At 42.8% G+C, this 25,484-nt stretch overlaps 1 protein-coding gene across 9 annotated transcripts in view; it reads left to right on the top strand.

Moving 5' to 3' along the window:
- rapgef2 (Rap guanine nucleotide exchange factor (GEF) 2) overlaps positions 1-25,085 on the top strand; it is a 101,165-nt gene extending 76,080 nt beyond the window's left edge. For 3 of the 9 annotated variants that reach the window (XM_035669022.1, XM_035669015.1, XM_035669023.1), the window contains 23 exons: positions 3,877-4,054; positions 5,831-5,967; positions 6,827-6,985; positions 7,680-7,832; positions 8,021-8,185; positions 8,443-8,550; positions 8,652-8,855; positions 10,313-10,421; positions 10,931-11,207; positions 12,256-12,413; positions 13,191-13,205; positions 13,705-13,945; positions 14,237-14,620; positions 14,926-15,137; positions 15,668-15,791; positions 16,256-16,279; positions 17,630-17,853; positions 18,388-18,555; positions 19,281-19,430; positions 21,286-21,487; positions 21,583-22,112; positions 22,553-22,974; positions 24,185-25,085. In XM_035669022.1, the coding sequence (XP_035524915.1) occupies positions 3,877-4,054; positions 5,831-5,967; positions 6,827-6,985; positions 7,680-7,832; positions 8,021-8,185; positions 8,443-8,550; positions 8,652-8,855; positions 10,313-10,421; positions 10,931-11,207; positions 12,256-12,413; positions 13,191-13,205; positions 13,705-13,945; positions 14,237-14,620; positions 14,926-15,137; positions 15,668-15,791; positions 16,256-16,279; positions 17,630-17,853; positions 18,388-18,555; positions 19,281-19,430; positions 21,286-21,487; positions 21,583-22,112; positions 22,553-22,926 (4,296 nt within the window). In that variant the 3' untranslated portion in view covers positions 22,927-22,974; positions 24,185-25,085. Of the gene's footprint in view, positions 1-3,876; positions 4,055-5,830; positions 5,968-6,826; positions 6,986-7,679; positions 7,833-8,020; positions 8,186-8,442; positions 8,551-8,651; positions 8,856-10,312; positions 10,422-10,930; positions 11,208-12,255; positions 12,414-13,190; positions 13,206-13,704; positions 13,946-14,236; positions 14,621-14,925; positions 15,138-15,667; positions 15,792-16,255; positions 16,280-17,629; positions 17,854-18,387; positions 18,556-19,280; positions 19,431-21,285; positions 21,488-21,582; positions 22,113-22,552; positions 22,975-24,184 lie in introns of those variants that run through there. The other 6 variants (XM_035669020.1, XM_035669016.1, XM_035669017.1 and 3 more) reach the window with 5 other exon arrangements.
- Positions 25,086-25,484: the final 399 nt, after the last annotated feature.

Below are 25,484 nucleotides of genomic sequence, written 5' to 3'. Positions count from 1 at the left end.
CCCCCCCCCCCCCAAGAGGTAAACACGACTCAAGCTCAAAAGAACACACACACAATCTCGTGACTGTGGACGTGCCCCAAACCCTGCAACTAATCCTCTTAACGTAGAGCACCCACCCTATTGGCTCCTAATACTGTCACCTGCTGTGTGCCTATTTATGTGTGTATGTTTGTTTGTGCACTTGTGACTGTACCCCGGGGGGCCTCAGTCAGAATCATTTTGCGTTGTGTTGACCTCTCTTCTTGGCTTGTGTTTGTGTGTGCTGGGGAATTATATGGAATTGTTTGAATACAGCTCTTTAATTGTGTGTTAGGCCTGTATGAGCGTGTGTGTTTGTGTGTATGTTTGGCCATGCTGTGGCTGGCTGGGGCAGGTTGAACAGGCTCTACTGTCCCCAGTCTGTGATCCTGGTCTTACAGCCATCTGCTAGCAGCTCTGTGTCTCTGTCTTGAATTCGCTCTCTCTCTCTCTCTCTCTGTGTCTGAAATACACTGTCCTGTTTTTTCGTCTTCCTTCAGTCTCTCTGTCCTCCTTTGCTGGATCTCTAACTCTAACAACCTTTAATCTATTTGTAGCAGCAGCTGCTCCATCTCTGAGTGCTATATCTACTCAGTCGCCTTGCCTTAAATTGCTTTGTCTCAATCTCAATGTCACATGTGATCAAACTTGTCTGCTCAGCTCACTGGTGATCTACTTTTATGTGTGCTTGTTGGGACTAGTATGCGAGCTCTATTTTCCGTGCACTTTTCTTCACACTCCCAAGTGTTGCTGTCCAAATTAGAGCTGAAACAATTAGTCGATAGATATAAATAAATTGTTGGTTTGGGTGCCCCGAATTTGAGGATTTGCTGTTTTTCTGTCTTTTATCATAGTAAACTGAATATTTGGGGGGTTTGGACTGGTAGTAGGGTGAAACGAACAATTTGAAAATGTTTAAAGACATTTTTGGCTCTGGGAAATTCTGGAAGGCATTGTTCTACTGTTTTTTTGACATTTTATAGACAAAAGGATTAATCGATGAATTGAGAAAATAATCTGCAGGTTAATGGATAAAGAAAGTAATCCGTGGTTGCAGGCTTGTTTCAATTAAACTACAGTTTACCTGCTCTAACAGCAATGGTTTCCAGTCCCCAATCAATTACAACCACGCATGTAACTGGTTGCATATATATTTCTTTGTATTGTGATTAGTTTAAATGAAAAAGTATGTTTTTCTTAGCTTTATTTGACTAAGTTTTAACGGCCTGAAGTAGAAAAAGAAGTACAATGATGCTGTAATTCACAGGAATGGGTGAAAAGAAAATAACATAATTTCATTTTGCAGAAATATTTCTATTTCCCTCTCCTCTTAATCATCTCCTTACTGCTCAGATTTATTTAAAGACTGCTTGGTGTTACTACTGCACCCTCCCTGTAATGAGGATTAAGTGGCAGTTGTTAAATGAAGGAGATAAGTTGTCTTACTTTTATATCAGCTGGTCTGCAGGGTTAAACTGCTTCTGATCACAAGCCCTCCCTCCCTAACTTTTAGACCACTCGCACTCAGCACACTAAATTCAAATATGCAAGCATTAAAAATGGAGCGAGAGAGATTCAAATTCATGTCTTACTATCCTAGGGTACCCGGCAGGATTCCCCAAACTGTTTGTTTTATGCAACATTACTTCTTTGTTAGCTGAAGTCACACCCTGCAGGTTTCAGAATTAATGATATGGCATAGTAGATCAGTAGCGATGTTTGTGGTCTTCACTTCGGGTGTTTTTGAATTAACAGATCAGGGGAGACTTGGTTCTTTACACTTGAGACCACAGGAAGTTGATGGTACTAAGAAATATGACGGCGTTACTCTACATTGAGCTTATGCCTTTGTAAAGAGTTGCTGAGCAGATAGGGGTGCGGATTTATGATGGAAGGCAGTGAGTAGTTTAACCACCGGTCCACCCCGCTGCTTTAATCTCTACCACCTCCTTTGGCCTCTACAATTGAAGCACCCCAGGAAGAGTCCCACATCACTCGCACGTCACCGGCAACATGGCGCACTGTTTTGTGTCTGAATAAATCATGAAATTGGTCCTTCAGAAGGACTTTGAAAGCATTGATCCAAGAATAGCCGTGATGAAATATTAACAGCACCTGACTTGCCCACTGACTCTTAATGCTTACTTCACATTTATGGATTTTTGATGCATAGATGACACGAAAACGAGCGTGTGCAGGAATACAAAGGCATATGGGCAACCTGTATTTAAATACAGCGTGATGGCTCTCCAGTTATAACAAGTTATACTCAATTTAGCGTGTTAGGTGTTTTTGCACCCTGTTAAAAGCAAATGAATTCACTGTGGCATCTGTGAAGGGATATGCATCCTCACTTCTCTTGCACATTTATGTTTGTTCCTTAATATATTTACTGCAGATAACAAGTGCGGTGAACCTGTCTTTTGTGTCCTCTGTCCATCTGTAGAAAATGAGCAATGAATATGCAACGGTCTGTGGTTTTAGGACAAAGGGTGCCCAGGGAATGCTATTCAAATTCAGGGAGCTGGTCCTTCCATTTTGATTCTTGATTTCTTTTTGTGCATCTACTCTTGTTATTGATTTATTTTATTTTGAGGCAAGATATACTACAGTATTAAATCTATGACTCTCCATTGTCAGAAGGCCTCACACATACACCCAGATCATTTGCCCCGCCCACCAGGGTGTGTGCACCGGTGACGCCCAAATGGCCTCTCAGACACTGGCCTGAATCATTAATGAGCCTTTTGCACATGGCGTTTGAGGAGAAATGACATAGGGCTTCTGTGAGAGACTGGGCACGGGGACTCTGAGCCTTGAAAAATTAAAAGCGGACTGACAGTCTGGGAGGTGAAGATGCGTCTGGCTCTGGGATTTTGCGGACAGTTTGCAAAGGCAACCTTTTCTTCTCTTTCTATAAAGAAGCTTGAGGTCGGGTACCATATTGAGGTAAGGTTTGTTTTTGTGGCGGTGTAGCGGGGATGACGCTTTGTAGTCTCTTTTCCCGACTGCTTTGGTTTGTTCAGTGTGAAGGTTTCATGTTGTGCAAGCAGGAACCAGGCAATATGGCCCCTCTGTCATTTGTAGAAATATTTTCTTTGATGATAGCAGAGGAACTCCATTAGTATCACTCCTGCACAAGTAATTGCATTACATTTGCTCCTCAACTCAGTTCATTGCTCCACACATGTTTAGTCTTGTGCTTTCAAAGAACAGGATCTGGCTGTGTGGCGGGGGGGAGAGGGGAGGAAAGTTGGGAGTTAATTAGCTTCTTATTATGCATAGCAGACTGTTTGGTATGCAGTGTTGACGCCTGTCTTTCTCATACTGTACTGAATACCTCTAATCTATTTCCTGAAATGGGTCAAATCTGCAAAACAGTTTTACAGAGGCTCTTTTTTCGCTTGTGGTTGGAAATGCATTGTGTCGCAGCTGATGTTTGTGCTGTAAAATGATTTCAGCAGTGTCTGTGTGTGTGGGTGCGTGCTCTGCAGCCGCCACCTCTGCATCCTTATTATGCAGATTTTTTTTACACTGGCTGTTTACAAATGAGTTTACGCTGTCTGAGTTTTGACAGTTGAACATGAGTTGGGTTACTGGCTTAGTAAGCAGGTACCAACATTGGATTCACTTTTCAGGCATGTAGCTGACAATCTCAAGTATTGTTTGTAATGAGCATGCAGGTAGGTGGTTCAGTGTTACGCTGAAAGACGTTGCAATAGATGGACATACTGGTCCATCTGAATTTTTACTTTTGGACAGCCAACTGCTGATGTTGGATGGGAACACCAAACTCCCTCATTGTTGCTTTTTAATCGCAGATAACTGAGTCATTTCTCATCTGTTTACTCTTTGTAGGCCACAGAAAACGAACCCGGTGACATGGACCTGAGTGGCTTGCCTGAGACCGCCGTCGACTCGGAGGAGGACGACGATGAGGAGGACATCGAGCGAGCGTCGGACCCCCTCATGAGCCGGGACATCGTGCGGGACTGCTTGGAGAAGGACCCCATGGACAGAACCGACGATGACATAGGTGAGCACCCAGTCAGGGGCTTCATTTTGTGCTGTGAATGTGGAACAGTGTTTGTGTTTCGGTTAGCTTATGAATAGCACTATTATAAATAAAGATATTTTGCCATGCAGTGTTAACTTTTAAAAATATCCTGTCTATTTCTGTGCATGCCTTAGAGTGCTATATTTGCAAGACTTCTTTAGAGAAGAGTGTCTGTGAAAAACAAAAAGTGTTTTCCCCAGCTGAGACCGTACTGTTTGTCCCAATATTGGAATAATTTAGCGCTCTACAAAAGCCACACCCTCCTTTCTTTTTTAAATTTACATTTGTTTGAAGCCTTTTTGTTTTGCTTTCCTGCTCTCATTTACAGCGTAGGCTTTCGAGTAATTCTCAAAGCCACATCAGGCTTGCAGTATCATAACCCTTAAAGCTATGACTCGACTCAAATGATAATGATAGGCGTGTTTAAAAGAAAAAAAAAGTACACAGTCTCAGAGCTTAGCTACAGATGTGGACTGGGGGGAGGATAGATGCACTGGATGCAGAGAATGAGTGCCAACCATTCTCCCCCTCCCCCCGGTCTTCGCTGATCCCCCCGCGGTACACCCCTCCCTCTGCCGGCAGGCTTTTCTAGGTCACTCCGGCACATCCTCTCCTCACCTCTCCCAGCACATTAAACTTTCAGTGCTTCCGCAGCTTCACACACGATGCTGTTGCCATGCCAAGCACAGGTCAGTCAGAACGCCAGACTGCTGCTGGCCAGCCAGGAGGGGAGGGGCCGGCTGGTAGATGGGGAGAGAGGACCTCAGTGTAGGGTGCTGCAGAAAGTCTTGTGCTTTGGATTATACATAGCATTTCCCTGGGTGACACACCCAGTCAAATCCAATATTAAATCCATTCACCCAAATAAAACAAAAAAACAACAACTGGCACCTGGCACATACAGTAGTTTTGCTTTGATGTGCTCAGGTTTTAAAATATCCTGCTTGGAAATATCTGCCATCACTCCAAGACAAAAGAGGTGAAAATAATTTTGTATATGCTGCAGAAAACAATGGAAAATAGCACTTGGACCTCACTGTGACAGTTTTTGCTAGAACAACTATCTATTGAAGAAATTGTTCCTACAAAAACTGATCACAGTGAGATCTGTGGATTATCCAAAGTAACAGGAAAATTGTTTCTGAAAAGACAGGTTGCACTTTTCAAATGTATGTTGAAGTCCAAAGTCAAAAGGTGTTTCGTTAATTCTGCAAGAATGATCGTTCCAGCTTTTCAAATGTGAGGATTTCCGGCTTTTTGTTATATTATAGTAAACTGACTATCTTCAAGTTGTCAATGCTTTTAGCTACACAAATGAAATGTCATGCAACAAAGTCAGAAAATATGTTTTTGGGTCCTCTGGTGAACTGACCCTTAAAACTTGATCATGCTCAACAGAGCACTAAATATGATTTCAGCTTCAATGACTGCATTGAACTTCTATTATCACACTGAGGTCATCGAGTGAAGTGTCAGCAATTATTCTTGGCTTGCCTTGAAAGTTTACATCAATGGAATTGATATTTGGCTTTACATTCTCCAGATAATGATTCCTCTGTTGGCTATTCACTGTGGTGATGATCCCTTCTGATGCTCAGCCTCCAGCTCGTGCTTTCTTGGCTGGAAGTGAGGGCAATGCAGACTTGCCAAGAGCAGCGCTGCCTGTCCTCTTTCTCTCCTCTGTGTGTCACTCTGTTGGCTCTTTTTCTCAACCTCCTCTACTTCCTCCACTGTCTCTCCTTGTCCCTCTCACAGAGCAATTACTGGAGTTCATGCATCAGCTGCCAGCATTTGCCAACATGACCATGTCAGTGAGGAGGGAACTCTGCGCCGTCATGGTTTTCGCTGTGGTCGAACGTGCCGGCACCATCGTTCTCAATGATGGAGAGGAGGTGTGTGTTAGTGTATTGTCTTGTGACTTTGTCATGCCTTTGATTCTGTCTGTATGTGTATGTGTGTCTCGGGGAGCCACATCTAAGCTTCACAGATTCACACCAGTGAATCTTTCTCCTTCCATTTGATGTTTTTTTTTCTGCTCTATTAAGTCGGAATGGTGGACAACCCTTATCATCGGGCCTTACTAGGATCCCTTAGGCAACTAAGGCAGGCATCACTTATTCTCTCTCTCTCTCTCTGATAAAGACGCAACACGAGTTTCAATGAAGGCAATTTGCTTGGTTTTTGCTATGATGCACCCAGACAATAAAGAGCAGAGCTTGCCTTGAAGGCCAGATCACTTTAGTAAATGTCCGGTCATAGAGAATTCAGGGTTCATTGAACATATTGTTGCTGTCGGGGTAAAATCTGTGGATCTCAAAAATTCTCCTGAAAGCTTTTCAGGAAATCTTGAAAATTTCCCTATTTTCTTAACCCCCCAAAAGGATAAAAGATATGATATTTCCTTATTTCAGATCAAGCATGCATTACTTGTAACAATACTTTGAGTTTATTGCAACTCCCTATCCTAGGTCCTGTGGTATTGCTGTATCCCTTTGAGGAAAATAAAAACCCATCTGTTAGTGCAGCAGTCCCCTTGTAGTTTCTGCATATGGTTGTTTTTGATAAATATCTTTGAGTCATTAAGGGATACCAGCTGCTGGAATATTACTTGACTAAAGTTAATGTGATCTACAAACTCATTATTGTTTGTCTATTTTCTTTCTCTTTTTCCAATGTTTTGTTTGTTTTCTTTTGTGTTCCACTTTCTCCTTCCAATATCTAACTACTACAATCATGTGCTTTCGGCTCCAGCTGGACTCGTGGTCGGTGATCCTGAACGGTTCAGTGGAGGTGACGTACCCCGAAAGCCGGACAGAGATCCTGTGCATGGGGAACAGTTTTGGGGTGTCACCAACCATGGAGAAGGAATACATGAAGGGCGTCATGAAGACCAAGGTGGATGACTGCCAGGTAGGTTCTTTGTTGGAAATGTTCCTGCGTAGTGACAGTGGGCTACGGTTTATCGCTCCATTTCATCCGCATCCCAGTTTGAAAAGCATAGCAGGAACCCTGACGTCTCATGATATTAAACTCATTCCTGCAGACAAGTTTTGCACTTGTGACAATGAAAGTAGCTTTGGGCATTAGCATCCAATAGCATCCACAACCATTTTGAAAGAGAATAGGCCAGCTCATGTGTTTAATGGGAATAGACTACTAAACAGTTGGGTCTCTGTAAATTATTTTATACGGTCGAGACCTACTCTATTTTAAAAGGGTCCTGAGATAACTTTAATTATTAATTGGCTCTATACAATTAAATCAATCTGAATTGAAACAAGGTAAAGACATGTCTTTTAATTTTCAGCAGCTGAACTCATCAGGCTTAGTTGCTGAGATGCTTTCAATTAGTAAAATCCCTTTCTTTATAATTTATCAGCGGGGATAGTAGTTTAGTTGCTATGCATAATTTCTGGCTAGTCATATTAATTTAACTTTTAATCTGGTGTGAAGGCACTAACAGATCAAGTATTTAGGGCATCCAGTACAATAACTTAATTATACATACTGTAACTACAATACTGTTCAGCATGTATGATGAATACTTTTTTGTGTCAAAATGTATCAAATGTCTCTAACTCTTGTTTTACCCTGTCCTGTCCAGTTTGTGTGTATAGCCCAGCAGGACTACTGCTGCATCCTCAACCAAGTAGAAAAGAACATGCAGAAGGTGGAGGAGGAAGGGGAGATTGTTATGGTGAAGGAACACCGCGAACTGGACCGCACTGGCACCAGGAAAGGACACATCGTCATCAAGGTGACCAATCAGCTTTACTTTGATTTATGTTTTCCTTAAACCTGAAAACAAATTAGGACAGCTCAAAAGAGACTAGAGTCACTGAACAGCCAACCAAATCATTAACTGTTGATACTTAAACTGATCAGGCCAATCGAGTTGCATAAAAGGTCATTTTAAAGCAATAACGCCATCATTTTAAACCTCAGGGCACACCGGAGCGTCTCACCATGCACCTGGTGGAGGAACACTCAGTGGTGGACCCCACCTACATCGAGGACTTCCTGTTGACCTACAGGACCTTCCTCTCCAGCCCCATGGTCGTGGGCAAGAAGCTCCTGGAGTGGTTCCACGACCCCAGTCTCAGGGACAAGGTACGGGAGCAGGACCACCATATACCTGCATGAACTGATAAAAATAACTTTGATTGTGGACAGAATGTCTAAAGAAAATGGTGACTTTATACTGCAGTTACACACAAGTGAAGGCATAATGACACACTTGAGTGGAGGTTTTCCATAAACCCACATACACTGTTAGAACAGGATGTAAGCTACACTGCACACATGACACACTTTTAGTCAACCGGTAAACTGTCTATTGACCTGTGTTGATCATGTGATTCCTCCAGGTTACACGGGTAGTCTTGCTGTGGGTAAACAATCATTTCAATGACTTTGAGGGTGACCCTGCCATGACTCACTTTCTGGAAGAGTTTGAAAACAATCTGGAGAAAGAAGTAAGTATAGCAACTACGCAGGGATTAACCACATGCAAATATGTATTTTGTGCATCAATTTATTGCACTTTCCTCACATCTGTTGTATTTTTTTTTTCCAGAAAATGTGTGGGCACCTAAGACTGTTAAATATAGCGTGCGCTGCTAAAGCCAAGCCGCGGCTGGTGACACTAACCAAGCCGTCCAGGGACTCTCCTCTGGCCTTCAGCCTACTCGGAGGACAGGAGAAAGGGTTCCGCATCTTCATTGATGCTGTGGAGCCTGGGAGCAAGGCAGCAGAAGTTGGCCTTAAGCGTGGAGATCAGGTACGATATCTTCATTTTTACCACTTTCACCGTCATTGCAGAATATGTTTCCTCTCACTCAAAGACACTTCCACCAGTTTCCATAACATTATCTTTGTCGCCATCTAACTTACAAATACAATCTAGCTCTACATGTGCAAGACAGCATACATTGCTTCTGCTATAAGGAAGTGTCTGCAGTCTTGGGATTTCCTCTTAAACTGTAGGGATGAAAACTATAAATGCAGCTGCCACAGCCTTCTCCGTAGGCTACAATTGTGAGGAGAAATCACTCCTGTCACACAGCACACAAGTTCATTTTTTGTTGTGAAATTGGTTTTACATTTTGCTCTAACTACAATTAAAGGTTTTTTTTTTCTTAAATTGAACTTGCCAGTAGCTGCATTACACCATGTGTTGGCTTTCTTCCCGCATCTTGACTTCTCAACCATTTTCACACTCGGCAGTCCTCTGGGCTTTAAGCAAAGTCCCTTAATCCTTGAAACCATCTTGAGAGTGTCTGGATGCGAGTTAAGCCCTCTTGACTCCAAACATCCCCTGCAGCTGTTTCCCCAAAAGGAAGTGGAGAAGCTGACATCCTTGGAAGCATTTACTCTCTCATACCCGCGCACACCTTCCATTTTTTTAACAGCTTCAGTTACTATCATAGTTCACCCAGGACTTATCATTTCAGACTTTAGTATTAGTGCCATTTGTTCAGTCATCTATTAGCAGTAGTCCCTGTAGTACTAAACTCCAAGCAACGTCTCACTAATCGCTGCTGATCCCAACACATTTGTTCTTGTAAGTCAGCAGAGGATGACCTGTACTCATGTTGCAGTCAAAGGTGACTTCCTCTTCTACTGAGGAGGAAGTGGCAAAGACTGGTTAGCAGATTGTGTTGAAATGCAAATATCCGGCCCATATAGAGAGGTCAAGCAACAAAAACAAAACAACTTAAAGGGGACATGTTAATGTCAAAACCATGTGTTGGACTAAATGCCTTGATGTATAACATGCCAGAGGATTGGAGTTTGTTGCCTCTTTTTTCACCAGATACAAATATGTTGTTTGTTCAAGGTTCATCACTTTACTGCACATATCCAATATGGCATTCAGTTTGACATGGCGAAGTGACACCTGAGGCAGAAAACACACTCACCAGCAGGTTTTTCTTGCCCCCCAGTGCAGCACTCAAATCAGCATACATAACTTTGGATCAAGTAGCTGTAACTTTAGATCTGGTTTATTTTTATTAGAGAGTACCCACTCACCTTAGTATTTATTTAACTCTACTGAGATAAAGAGATACAAAAGGTGAGTGTCACATTCTTGAGAAGGCACAGAAGGCAAAGTCCCGCTGAGATTCACCCACTTAACCCCTCAAACACATTGTTTAACTCTATTGTTGGTATCAAATAAGGTGGACAGTTTGGTAAAAATGTGCCTGATATATTTCTCCCTTCTTCTTTCTGCAGATCTTGGAGGTCAATGGGCAGAACTTTGAGAATGTCCAGCTCAACAAAGCCAATGAGATTCTGAAGAACAACACCCACTTGTCCATAACTGTGAAAACAAACCTTTTAGGTAAAGTTTTTTGGAGATGTGTTTTTTTATGTGTTCTTGTAATGTGAGGGTTTAGCGATTAAGGCTTCCCAACCCGGGGGTTGAAGATAAAGGTGTGGGTGGAGAGGGGCTGTGAGATCATTAACAGGAGAGAAAAGCTAGTAAGAGTATTTACTTCCCTTTTTTTAAACCTTTGCTCCTTTCCTGTGGATTCATGAAATGATTTAAGATTCTCAAACTTCAAATACAGCAAGTCGCAAGTAGACATTGTTTGGTTTAAGAGATAACAAACCAGAAGGGTTGGGCACTAGTGATTTAAATCAAGTATAGCCAAACTCAATAATTCAAACCAAGAGAGGCTCGGGGGATTATTATCTAATAAAAGAGACAGAAATACTTCAACACTTTAAAAAAGAAAAGAGAGAGTAGGTAGCAATCATTTTGAATTATGTTTATAGTGTTTTCATTAGTAGTACTATATTGCTCTCCTTCCTTTACCAATTTTTTGTCTCCCCCCTCTTTTTGTCTAGTGTTTAAAGAGTTGCTAACCAGGCCAGAACACGACCACGATCTGGATGGTGAGGAGGAACATGACAGAAAGAACGGTGCACCCCACCTTCCAAAGATCGGGGACATCAAGAAGGCCAGCCGCTATTCCATTCCTGACCTGGCAGTGGACGTGGAGCAGGTGATGGGCCTGGAGAAGGTCAGCAAGAAAGCAAAGACCAACACGGTGGGAGGACGCAACAAGCTGAAGAAGATCTTCGACAAGACACTCACCAGCATCCTGCCTCCTAAACCATACAAGTAATAAGACCTAAATAGCATGTTGACATATTTGTAAATAACATAGCAACCTTTATTATCAAGAACATTATTTTATGTAATTGTAAGAGCTGCACAAGAAAGCTTTCACATTTTAGATGGCATATAGAGGCAAATGTTTGAGATTTAAATTTGAATAGCATATAATCATGTTAGATGGTGTCAGTAAACTGTAGACAGAATGGTTATTCACTAAACTAACAGGACTGGGATAGTTGTATCTCAAATATATACTAAAGTCTTGGGAGTGATGTTGGAGGTTTGTACTTTCCTTTGAAGTTTTGGTTAATCCGGTGCTGTCTGCAGGGAGGAAGCACTGATTTTCTTCTTTCATCTGATTGCAACTGATTGGGCTGTTTGTCTCTACTTTTTATAAATTGTGAAAACTCACAAGCTTTTCCTTTTTTCCGCACATTGCGACATGCTGCTCTGATTGATGCAAAGCAAACGTGATGGATCAATCAATGACTTGCTGAGCTGAATCAGACTGATCTGGATGCACCTCATCTTGTTATCACTGTAGTTGCTAGATGAAGGTTTAAACAATCAACTCTCTGATAAAATACGTGGGCTTTGCTGTGCGTGGTAGTGCCACTGCTCGTTTTCCCTGAAGATTTATAAGACTAGTATTATATTTTACAAAAATGTTTGACATTAGTGGAGGTGCTCTTTATTTCTAGCAATTAACTGGAGGTACTGATGCCCCTGCAGCCCACAGCTGATGACAGTGAGTTTTTGTAACTAGTTCCTGATGACAGTGGGATTCTCATTCAGTTTGTTATTCTACTTATCTAGCACCAGGTGCAGATCTCAAATTGATATCTCTGCTCACTGACCCAAATGTGAAGCTGTCACAGCACCAATCACCCAGTATCAGGTGTAAAATGTAGGTATATTTCTTGTAGTCGATGTATTGCACAGCCAGAGGCGTCCACAGCTTCCAGCTCCTGCGAACACTAACATCGCCCCCTGCCTTTTGTTGACAGAACTGCTCTCTCACCCCTCCCATACTTCCCTCTTGTTTCCATAGTGACGTTTGCGTGGGCCAATCGCAGGACGACAGCATTGTGGGGATGAAGCAGTCCAAACAGATCCCACCACCTCTGCCCGTTAGTGGAAACCTGTCGTCCTCAAACCCAGACCTTTTGCAGTCTCACCATCGCATCCTCGACTTCAACAACCAGCCTGGTGTGTATCGAGCAGTTTCTTTAAGCATTTGACATCCCAGTTGGCTAATGAGATCTAAAACATAACATTATGTCTTTTATTAAAACGTTTTTTATGACAAATGTTTGAGCACAGACACTACATTTTGACGGAATACTATTCCCTTTAGGAAGTAATATGGATAAAGTCTTAAATCACAGCATATTCAATGTTATATCATGACACTGGTATAGATTGTGATGTGCTACATGTTTTGGATATTCAATTAAGAAACCAGTTGAAAAAACAAACTTACCTTCAGGTCTGTTTAGAAGCTGTTCTAGTAGCCTTTGATCATGTCACGTGAACTTTTACATGAACTACGCAGTTTTGATGGACCTGTAGCTGTTATAATTTAAAAAAAATTCTGAGCACTACACAGACCTTGAATTTTTTACAAGGTCAAAAATGAACTTGATTGAGACTCCAGTGGAAGATAGAATAAGCAGATATAATTTTTTTAGAGGGCGGTAAATAAAAACCTGACACATGAAGGTACCTCATCACAGTGATGCAGCAATTCTGTAAATCCTTGTTGCTATAGGGAAGTCCTGCTCATTGACAGGTGTATACAACCAGAAATGCTACAGTATGAAACATTTCTCCCATCCTACAGTACACATATACAACACGTATCATCATCCAGCCCTACTTTGAATTTTGTTACTCTGACTGTATAGAGCCAATGATAGGAATATGAAATCAGTATTTCTGTCTTCATTAACTCCTGTCCATCACATGTTGTTTGTGCTCGTCCAGCCCCAGTCATACTGAGTGAGTACCTTCTCTCCCATGATCCTGCTTCTCCTAGCACAGTCACGTCTGTGTCAATGCTGTCAGCCTCTATGTCAGACTCACAGACATTAATCAGCTGCTGTACTGAAGTCTGTACACGTAACATAAACTCAATTAATCTGCATTCATGCTTGTGAGCGCTGAGTAAAGCTAACAGCATTGCACTGACTGCTGATGCTTTTTTCTGTGGGCACATGGGTGTTGATTTAGTAATTTGAGATTTTGAATCATGTGATCTGTTGGAGTTGTGTCTTTGATCAAACTAATGAATGATCCATCACATCCCAAATATGTCGGTGTGTTTTTGCTCCAAGGGAATGCTGGGAAGATGTACTGGCTCTTGATAAATCTTGGTGGAGAAAACAGCAGAAAATCATTGGTGTTACTTGCATAATGAAATTCAAACAGCTCATTGCTCACATTAAAAACAATGCTGACAATTAAACATTTATCCTCATTATGTGTTTTGCGTCCCCAGATATGTCGGACCAGGTATTACGAGTCTTCAAGGCAGACCAGCAGTCTCGATACATCATGATCGGGAAGGACACAACGGCTAAGGAGGTGGTGGCCCAGGCTATCAGGGAGTTTGCCCTGACTGCAGCAGCAGACGCTTATTCGCTGTGTGAAGTATCCGTCACACCAGAGGGCGTCATTAAACAGAGGCGGCTACCAGACCAGCTGTCTAAACTAGCCGACAGGATTCAACTGAGTGGCAGGTAATGACATCTTCATCTGAATGTGCTAACTGCCACCTTTATTTATTAGTGTGATTGTTTTCCCTCCTTGGCTTAAAATTGCTTGTTTTGTCCAGCAAACACTCAAAAAGTAAAATGTATTCTGTTTAAAATGTAATCAAGTAGAGAAAATAAGTAAATCCTCACACTGGAAAAAAAGCTAAGCTTAATCCATCCATCAAAATAGTTAATTTTCTTGACTACTCATTGATTCAACTGTCAACACTAGAAAAAAAGTCAAACAAACCACACATTATCCTTCTCCATCATCAGATACTACCTAAAGAGCAACATGGAGACGGAGACGTTATGTTCCGACGAGGACGCTCAGGACCTCCTGCGAGAAGGCCAGATCTCTTTGTTACAGCTCAGCACAGTGGAGGTTGCCACTCAGCTCTCCATGAGGGCCTTTGAACTGTTCTGTGCCATCGAGCCCACTGAATACATCGATGACTTGTACAAGCTGCGCTCCAAGACAGGCTCGGCCAGCCTGAAACGCTTTGAGGAGGCCATCAACCACGAGACCTTCTGGGTGGCCACAGAGGTGACCCGGGAGCCGAACCAGCTGAAGCGCATGAAGACCATCAAGCACTTCATCAAGATTGCCCTGCATTGCCGCGAGTGCAAGAACTTCAACTCCATGTTCGCCATCATCAGGTGAGTTGGGGAATAATGAATGTGTAGTTAATCGTGCCATGGTCTTACATTTTGAAATGTGAGTGAGTGGATGTCTTGATTCATTCACATATTCAGTTGTGGTTTTTCTTTGCACCTTTACTGTATAATAACCTATTAGTCGTTTAATATATCTCAAAGTCCATTAGCTGTCGTCACTTCTGCAGAAATGATTTATTTTATGATTTTTAGCTGTAATATAAGTAAACTAATAAGAAGACCTAATAAACTAAGCCAGATTAGGCAAGAATTTCCCATACTCATGCTTAATATGTTCCCACCCACAGTGGTCTGAACCTGGCTCCAGTCTCCAGGCTGAGGGGAACATGGGAGAAGCTACCTAGCAAGTACGAGAAGCTGTTCGGGGACCTGCAGGACCTCTTCGACCCATCAAGAAATATGGCCAAGTACAGGAATGTCCTCAACAATCAGAACCTCCAGCCACCGATCATTCCCCTGTTCCCTGTCATCAAGAAGGACCTCACCTTCCTACACGAAGGTATAACTCATGCATCCAATTAAAAACACATACAGCTAATCCCGCCTCTAATATGGAAGCATTCTACAAAGCTTGTGACTGAAAATCTGTTTGATATGGCAGATAAGATATAATAGTCATTTTCTGCCCCTTTATGTCACAGACCTGTATAATGCCCTAAAAGATGCAATGCACTCTTTTACTTTTGGACTCTTAAATGAATAAGCTATGAAAAGTTCCTCAAAACATTTTGTGAATTCCACTATTTAGAGGCTGTGATGGCCAGAGTAAATACACTAATAATAGATTAGATAGATAAAAAATAGATTTTACAACTACAGGAAATGTAAAGAAAAAAGTAGGTTAATGTTTAGCTAATGCTAGCTGTGGCTATCTCAAAAGTATTCTTTAGCATTAACATAGCTTTCTTGTGTTGGTATTAGCTGTCTAGTTAAGTCTAGTTGTGACTTTATATAGATCTGTGTTTGTTTTGTGAGCCATGTAATGTGTGCGTAACTGGCGTTCACATTCTTTCGTCCCCTGTTCCTCAGGCAATGACTCTAAAGTGGATGGTCTGGTGAACTTTGAGAAATTGAGGATGATTGCCAAAGAAATTCGCCATGTTGGACGCATGGCCTCCGTCAACATGGACCCAGCTCTCATGTTCCGGACCAGGTAAGACTCCTTAAAAAAAAAACAAGAAGTCCGATTTTTAGATGAATAATGATCCTTCACCCTCTCTGTAGGCCCAGTCAGCACTCCACTGACTAACCAAACTCTGAGGGGTTAGCGGGTTCACATACTGTAGATCCAGTAAAGATTTCTGCATCACGCTTTTCTGTCAAGCAGCTGTTCCCTCTGGCAACTGTTTCCTCTGGCAACTGTTTCCCTATACACATTGTTGGCATAGGATGTGCACAGTGCTCCTGTGAAAGTGTGTCTTTGTCTAATGATGTCACTTCCCAGTGGTGTTACCATTTGATTTCCTCCTCTGACTTTCACGTGGGTCTTTGGTGAAATTGCTTCTCTTTGGTGATCTTGGTGGTCTTTCCTGTCCTAAGCTTTGTCTCCTTCTCTCTTTCTCTACTCGTCCACCCTTTGCCCTCCATGCTTCTCTGTTCATGGCACCCACCCTCTAGGAAGAAGAAATGGAGAAGTTTAGGGTAAGTTTGGTGACCCTACAACCTTTTGCCCTCCCTGCACCACGGCATTTTTCTGCCAATTTGTGTGCTTCTTTTCTTCTTTTCTGAAAGCTTGTTTCCATTAACCAGTTTGAGTTGAATCCACTAACACTGCCTGATCCTAACCAAAGGGCATTCAGTTGAAACAAAGGTCACTTATGCTAGCATTAGTTTACACTGGACTATGTTACATTCTGTAAACTGAACATAGACGTTGTGCTTACAATAACAATGAGACACAGATGATTGGAAAATAAAAAAAAAAACTAATGCATATATTGTAAAGATACAACAAATGAATATTGGATTCCAGCATTACATTAGCAAATGTGACCTTTATGCTGCTTTACTTAACAATATGCATGCAGCTTCACGTACAGAATTTGACCTGTCTTTGAGGTTTTATTTGTACATCAAACCTCCAAACAGCCAGATATAGTTTTTTTTTTATCATGCTTTACATTCCTGTGGTCAAATAGGACATTATTGTGCATACAGAATTTACTGGGAAATTTAATGGGAAACACATGGAAGCACATTGCATTCACTAAAGGGTAAAGAAATTAAACGTTTTCTGCTAATTATGACTCCTCTATCTCGTAATTATGACTTAACATCTTGTAATTATGAGAAAACCATATTGGAACTGTGCGATCTATATCTCAGAATCGTTAGAGTTTCCTTGTAATTATGAGAATCTGGGAAATATGAGGTGCTAAGTTATAATTACTAGATACGGAAGTAGTAATTATGACAAAAAGATCCTTTGAATGAAATGTGAATCCATATGCACATAGCAGATTTTTTTGATTTTGATAGTCAGAAGCAAAACAGTCCTATCAGAAACACAATAAAGAAATGATAGGATCAAACGTGACTCATTTGAGTAACACTATTATTTGACTGAGCTCATGTACAAATAAAGCTTTTACTACTACCAGCTCTGACTCAAGCCACAGAAATGAAAACTATGACTGTGCTACACTAGTTGAACTCCCCCTTCCTACTCCCCTGTTGTTTGACAACAGCCATCATCCCTCACCCCCTCTGCTGCCTGGAATGTCTGGAATGTTTTGGAGTTAAGAGAAAGGCCCAAAACCGCTCTCTGCATGTCCAAGTGTACATACCATACTCCCTATGCAGCCCAGTAGTATTACCTGTACAATAAAATCAATGTAGCCTCATTTACACACTAAAGCAATATGTTAATAAGCCTTTTTCTCTTCTTTCTATTTGCTTTTGTGCGTCTTTGTCTGGGTTCGTGCCTGCAAATCGCGTTCCTCTCTGTGTTTACGTCCATGTTTCTGCGTGGGTGCCTATGTGTGCTATCAGGTCCTTAAGCCAGGGTAGCGCCAATGCGGCAGTGCTCGACGTCACCCAGACAGGGGGGCACAAGAAGCGGGTGCGACGCAGCTCCTTCCTGAACGCCAAGAAGCTTTACGAAGACGCCCAGATGGCCAGGAAGGTCAAACAGTACCTGTCCAACCTGAGCCTGGAAACCAACGAGGAGAGCCTGCAGACGCTCTCGATGCAGTGTGAACCCTCCATCAGTACATGTGAGTTTGTGACACTCAGGATATAGGCATTATTTCTATTATAGAAATATAATAGGAAACATGATAAACTCTGGCTTATCCCTCCTCAAAGCAATCTTTTCAAGAATATATTTAGAATTAAACGTTGAGTGCATATTTATCTTGAATACACACATGTTCCCAAGATTTATAGCAGAGACAAACAGGGTGGGACCACTGGAGTAACAAGACACTCAGTCTTGCTTAAGGACTCTTTGGCAGGGAATAAAAATGATTGAACCACTAGGTCAGTTTTCCATTGTTAATGCCAACACCACTACTGCTAATTCATTGACAGACAGAAGGAAGGGTACAAGTGGTCAAAGAGACTCTCTCTCTCAAACATACAGTTTAGATCCCTGTAACTACTGACTATCCATTACTAGTCTTTTTCTTAAACTAGGCAGCAAATTCCTGCTTTCTCATGAGTCCTTTTATATACACATACATCTCAGTTTAAAGTCAAAAATCTATATCTAACTTTGGAAATTTGCTCACTTTCTCACGCTACTGCAGTGCCCAAGAATGCCAGTGGAAAACGACCAGACACCTCCCCAGTTGTGTCCAGAGCTGCCAGCCAACAGAGGGGCCAGTTGGCCAAAGGAAACCAGGCCCTCCAGGTCCCCGCCGTGGCCCTTTACCCATCCCGAAAGAAAGTGCCAGTCAAGGATCTGCCGCCTTTTGGTAAGATAATAAAATTACTATAATGAGATTTGTAAGTCTGAACATACACCTCCAACCACTAGTTCAAGTAATCCTAATATAGTATCAGTTATATTTTTATTTAAAGTTATATTTCAGAATGAGACCTAGAGGTATTTGTATTTATATGTATTGTATATTTGTATAAATCTATTTTTTGAAGTGCAGTTGATGTGGAAATGCTGTCTATAGAGTCTTATTTGAAGTAATACACTTAAATTGATTGTAATGTCGGTTCTTGTAGTGGAAAATATCCAACAATCCTTACCAGCAACTGCCCTGTACAGTCCCCTACAGTCCCCTACAGTCCACTACGGTTACTGCTCTGCTTATATTTCTTTGTGGGTACATGTTATGTCATATTTAAGCTAAATCCTCTGTCCAAATAAGAAGATATGCATGTTATTCTTTTGTTGATAATATTGTGTAACAGTGTTGTTATGGATCGAGTGGATTCTGTTCACTCTGTTTCTACATGCCACCATTGCCTTGTTCGCTCTTCCTCATCCAGTTATTTTCAGACAATAGCAGAGCCAACATTTCCCTGCTTCTTCATGACAGGGCTGCCACCTAGAGGCTGTCTGACAAGAATGAAAAAAAAAAACAAAAAGAAAATCCCAGACAATGCAGTTTAGCATCCCAGCAGCCTTGGGGAATGGCAGTGTTCCTCATGCTAATTCTGCTCATCTTCTCGCAAATGTCCACAGGCACCAGTTCCCCTCAGTCTCTGAAGAAGATCCTGTCTCTGTCAGAGGAGGGGAACGAAAGGCACCGGAGGCAGCCAGAGGACACTGTGTCCAACGCCTCCTCCCAGCTCTCCTCCCCTCCCACCTCCCCCCAGAGCTCACCCAAGAAGGGTAAGCCAATAATCCTCCCTCCCTCTCACACCATTTTCCATGCGCCTTCTCTGTGTCATGATGTCACAAATGCCACCTGGTGGCTGCCAGTGTGCATTACATTGTGTTTCAGATTGGTTGTTGGGTACTATTAGTATTTTTTTTACTCCAAAATAAGACCCACCTTATTTCAAACCTAGATTCTTCAGTACCAGTTTTGTTTCTTTGGATTAAGAAATGAGAGATTATGTAATGTGTTGCAGGGGAAAGACAGAAGGATACGATTCTTACCTTAGAAAGGACAACACGCACTAATAACAAATATTCAATTCCTGTCCTCTGGTCCTTGCCACAGAAAAGACAATAATTAACTAGAACTTGGGGCCACACCAAGGCCACCAAATTCCCACCCAGCTTCAGTCTATAAAGCGTTGCTGTTGACATGTTTGCCTTGATCACAGAAATATGGGTCCCCCTTTTAAGCCACTGCATTCACAGGTAATCTGGTACTGGTCTGGAGTCTGATGCCTTTAAATGTAGTTTAACACACATTCTCAGCCTTTTAAATTGTAATCCAAATAGTTCTTGAATTTGGGATTTTGACAACATCTGTAATGCTTTTACCCTGCATTTCCCAGAAACCATTGGTGTTTTCATATATTTTTCATAGAATGTTTTTGTTCTTTCCAGCGTTTCTTCTTTGTTCAGCCACAGTGGCTGTCAGTGGTTTTACTAAAACAGCTCTTCCATGTGTTGCAACTGCTAGAAGCAGCTTTAGAAAAATGTTTACTTAGAATTAGAATTAACTACATTACCATTTTCAACAAATGTTGCTAGAAGCTTGTCTTTATGAACTCATGGTACAGGACAGACAGGGCAACATCAAACACAGCATACCAACAAAACAAGCGCTATAAATACACAAGCTAAAAACAACATACTTTAAAGACCTGCAGTTTAGAAGTCAAACAACCTAAAAATATGCAAAATAGCATAAATAATTACAGTCCATAATTTTAACATTGTTCTCTGCTACAGATAAAACGCCTTAATTTAGTCCAAAAAGCATCAGTTGTTTACAGGACAGGACTTTGTTGTCTTTACAGTTCTAGAGCTGCTGCTTATATTCATTAAATTAACCTCAAGGGTCTTATGAGTCCGTGTGTCCCCTTCAGCCTGAGCTGAATTGATATCATCTAACATCCTCCGACTCATGTTTGCTCCACATCTTTATAGTTAAAGCTTCCTAATCCATTTTCATTTAAACATTCCCTCCTTTCTTCAGACTCAAAAGCGTAGCCGGGATGGAAGCGGTTACTGAGGTGACTAATGCTGATAGTGGCTGAGAAATAAGACTGTCAGGCTGTTCCACTCTATAGCTGAGCTACAGCCAATGCTACAATGACAGCATAACTAGAAAATATGTACTTACATGTGTCAGCAGTCAGCACCAGTGATTTCTATATACTTCCCCAGACTTTGTTGTGCAATTCTCAGTCCCACTTATTATGGAAACTTTTCCACACTCTTCAGCGCTGTGTTGAAACCCTGACTCTCGTAGCAAACTGCTGCTTCAGTAAGAATCTAAGTCACTCGTCCCTAAAGAGCTGGTTGGCTGACTTGGAAATGGCACTGTGCAATTATCCCTGCAGTCGGTGTGTGATGCCTCGTTTAAAAAGACTGACTGAGATAAGATATGTGAATTAGAGAGTTATGATCAGAGTTAAAAAGAAGTCGACCCACCATAAGTTATTGTTATGTTTGAAGCTTTGGGTTGGGAACGTGGCAGAGACCCACACGCGCTGTCAGGACTTGCAGGATTTGAGTCTTCTTTGTTGAGGTTGAACATCTTTAACAACTCCTTCCTCTGCTCCAGGTTACAACAGGACGGGAGACGCCTACTCAGACTCCGGTCACAGTGAGATCTCCTCTCGCTCCAGCCTCGTCAGTAACTCCTCTTTCGACATGGCCCAGGAGGAGAGGAGACTCCGTCACTCTGGAGGAATTGGGGAATCGCACATTGGGGGGCCGCGGCTGGAACGAAGAGCTACCACCGACCCCGACCAGTACAGCCTCGGGTAGGAACGCTTTTTTCGTTGGTTGCTTTCTGATCTGTTTTATTCCTCTGACCTTCAAACCTGAGTAATGTTCCTTTGTTTTTCTCAAACGGTAGTTCATATTCATCGATGCAGGACTGTCGGGGCATTTACACCGGCTGCCCTACAGTGCTCTCCTCCCCCAGTTCAGAGGAGCTGACTCAGGATCAGGGCGACCGCGTGTCCCTCGACGCAGCAGACAGCGGCCGCGGCTCCTGGACTTCCTGCTCCTCTGGTTCCCACGACAACATCCAGACCATGCAACAGGGGCGTAGCTGGGAGACTCTGGCCTTTGGTGCAGGTGGACTTGGAGGTGGCATCGGTGGACTCCCTCCCGGCGGACCGGAGGCCTTATTAGGGGGGCCTGCCGCACTGTGGGCAGCCCAGGCCAGGGGGAGCTGGGCGTCCGCCAGCTCCTCCTCATCCTCAGCTGCGTACTGGGGAGAGGACTCTGAGGGAGATACTGGCACCATTAAGAGGAGAGGGGGGAAGGACGTCAATGCCGACCCAGAAACAAGTAGCATCACATCCACCGGGTCAGAGGAGGCCAAGCAGCTGAGCCGGCCCTCCCCGTCACCCATCACCGCTGGGGGTAAAGGCCTCATTAGTGAGTGACTGAACTTCACAGCTTCACAGTCCTGTTGCTTGCATTTCTGCATTTTCTGGTCAAGTTTTTATAGGAAACTTATTTCATTGTCAGGGAGCCAGGCTAGATGTTTGCCCCTGTTACCAGTCTTTATGCTAAGCTAAGGCTTCTGGCTCCAGCTTAATATTGAACATACAGAGTATAGAGAAAGTATTTTCCAAGATCTTATTTTCCTTTATTTTATGCAATAGAGCAGTAAAAACTATACCTCCTTGTAGTGCATCTTGGGGGTTTGACACTGACCTTGTAATCAGTGACCTTTGTTCTCTCTCTTCATTTCCTTTCATTTCTCTACAATCAACATCAAAAAAAAGATTTTTTTTGTCCTAAAAACCAGCAAACATTGGTATTTTAAAAGTGCCGTCATCATCTGCATCTTCATTTCTTTTGTGTCTCTTCAGCACGGAAAGAAAGCCGTTACCGTGAGCCTCCCCCGACTCCCCCCGGCTACACTGCCCTGACCATCTCCGACCTCGCCGAAGGGCAGCACCCGGCCCCGTCTGTCCCCACGTCCACAGCTACCCACACAGGCCGCCGGCCACCAGACTACACCACGGCCCTGCAGCGCTCACGCATGGTCACGCAGTCGCCCGACTCCCACCAGGCCCACCAGGGGGCCAAACAGCGGGCGGGCGGCCTCCACCGCACACGCTCACCGGCCGAGGAGCAAGAGGCTGAGGAGGAAGAGGAGGGTGAGTCCTTGTCTTCCAAACTAATCGCTCTGAGGAAGCCAAAGCCAGTGGCACAGCATACACCTGAGACTCCCAGACCATGAGAGTGAGTGTACGGGGGTTAACAGGCAGGGCCCCTCTCCCCAAGGCAGGTAAAAACTAATTTATCAGGTTGCCCCCCCCCCCCCTCCACTCCAATGCCCCCCCCCTCCACTCCAATGAACCTGCATGTGAACAGGAATACACACTTGGACTGAGACCATTCCTTCACACAACTTCCCACAGCACCAGCGGGATCGGTCCCACTCCAAATTCCAATTCTCTATCAGTGTTCGTAATGAGAAAGTGAAATTCAGACATTCAGTATTTATGATCTGGGAATTGTTCATTTGGAGCGGGACCCTCACCTTTAACCCACGATATGTCATCATGCATGAGTCATACTGGTCAGACCAGAAACTCACCACTTCTCTGCCACCACACATTCTGCTCTTCTCTCTCACTGTCTCACGCACACTGTGCCGAATAGCATCCATCAGCAGGCGCAGTGCCGCTAGGACCCTCTCACCCATGCAATCAAACTCAATGCCTGAAAACATGCACCTCCATTCTCCTGCACCAGCACGCACCTGACTCGCCTTCAGTGACTCTGGATGAATTCTGTGTTATTGTAGCAGCACTTTTTATACACGCTGTCCAGTGTTTTTTTTTTTAATTAAAGTTGGTTTTTAGAACAGCTGTTGGTTTCCGCATTAATAAACACTACTGTAAGTATCTGTTGTCCTTTGACAGATGTTACATAGTATAATAGGACATCAAAACTACTATAATTAAATTAAATTTGATGTAAGCATGTAGAAAAATATTAATATTATTATTTTCCCAAACATGAGTTTTTAAAATGTTCTACCTAGCAGGCAGCCAAGATGAAAATCAAACCGAAACAGACTTGAAATTTGCTTGAGAGGGTAAAGCCATCACGGAGAACATTGTCTCCAATTGTTTGTAAAAAGTCACGAGACTAATACTAAGGGAATTTGTAAAAATGTTGTTGCATCACTGTATTAAACAACGAGTTGAGAAGAGCCCCTGCTCACAGCTGCATTGTGTCAGTAACACACCTTAAAAGATTAAATAAAACTGACAAAATGTCCTCTGTCACTGTCAAATTTCAAGTCGCTGCAAGTTGATTTTCATATCATACTGACGTTAAGCGAAGGCAGGAAATCAATCATAGAAAGTATTAAAGTGTTGGATATGAAGGCAGCTTTCACTCAACCTCTCACTGCTTTCTGAACTAGAAATAGTTCACACATGCTGTCCAGTCAGTGTAACCTTCTGTTGTCTTCTCTCTTTCCACAGAGGATGAACAGGTGTCAGCAGTCTGAGGGACAACAGTGGACGTCCTTTTGCAGTAACTTGAAGTCCCCCTGGTTTTGGGGTGGGCAGGATTAAAGAGACTGACAGATAGACAGACCAATGGACTCATCATCAGTTACGTACGTGCCTGCCTCCTCCACTCGGCTCTCCCTCCTGATCAGTGGATTCCTCTGCTCGTCTCCCTCCCCTGCCTTAAAGCATCATAGGGGGTTGAATGACCCTGCATGCAAAAAAATACTGTGAAGAAGAGATGGAGAGGTCAAAGACGATGATAAAATGCCTGGCACTTTTGGAAAAAGACTACAGAAACCTAACCGGTGCCGGGGAGGGGTCGACCTGGCCGCATATACACAAAACCACATAGATCTTGCTGTTAGAAATGGGAGCGGGTTCCTTAAGACCGGCCCCCACCCAGTGACAACCCCAAACCCACCTGTTAACACAACAGCATCATGACGTGTTGAACTTCATCTGCACTTTCTCATTTTCTACTTTCGAAAAAACACCCAGAACAAATAAAAACAAGAAAACAGACTATCGTTTGAAGACGGAGGGAAACAACGGTTGACTTGACTCTCAACTTTTCAACTTCCCACTAGATTTCTTTCTTTCTTTTTTTTTTTTTGTCTTTGACTGATTGCACTCTGGGGGCCGAAAAGAGAAACCAAGTCAGCCGATTTTTCTGCCTGGACTGAAACAACAATCTGTTGTCGAGTGTTTGAACTCTAAATCCAGTATTATCTCGTGTCACATGTGAAAGCTTATCAAGTGTTGGTTCAAATCAAAGCTAGGAGGAGAGCCCGGTAGGGAGAACCCACATGCACAGTGTACTGACACACCTACACACACACACACACACACACACACACACACTACATACACATAAAACAATGAATTTCTATTAAAAAAAACAGCACTTTCAGCACAATCCTAGATGTTACCAGACATTTGGCCTGGATACCAGGGTATGAGTGAACCATATCTTACTGTCATCCCACCTCGGAGCTCGTCTGGTTATATCAAAGTCTTTTCATCCTCCTGTTGCTTGCTGTTGCATCAAGAGTGGAAGTGTTTTGTAACCGGCCTGTAGGTGATATCAAAAAAGCACAGATCTGATTGACCACCTGCCGAAAACTGAGCAAACATGTCGGACTCCATCGTGTTGGTCATTACGGCGCATCAGAGGTACACAAGGTAACTAAATCACAAAGTGCAGCTGCAGCGGAGAAGATTTAATCCTGGAGGTTCACCCCCCCCCCTTTTTTTTTCCCCTCCCCCCAAA

This window comes from Morone saxatilis, unplaced genomic scaffold (assembly GCF_004916995.1).
Source record: "Morone saxatilis isolate NCDOM2014 unplaced genomic scaffold, NCSU_SB_2.0 Contig22, whole genome shotgun sequence".
Taxonomy (NCBI): domain Eukaryota; kingdom Metazoa; phylum Chordata; class Actinopteri; family Moronidae; genus Morone; species Morone saxatilis.
Note: the sequence above shows the minus strand (reverse complement) of the source record. Positions and strands in the feature narration are given on the sequence as shown.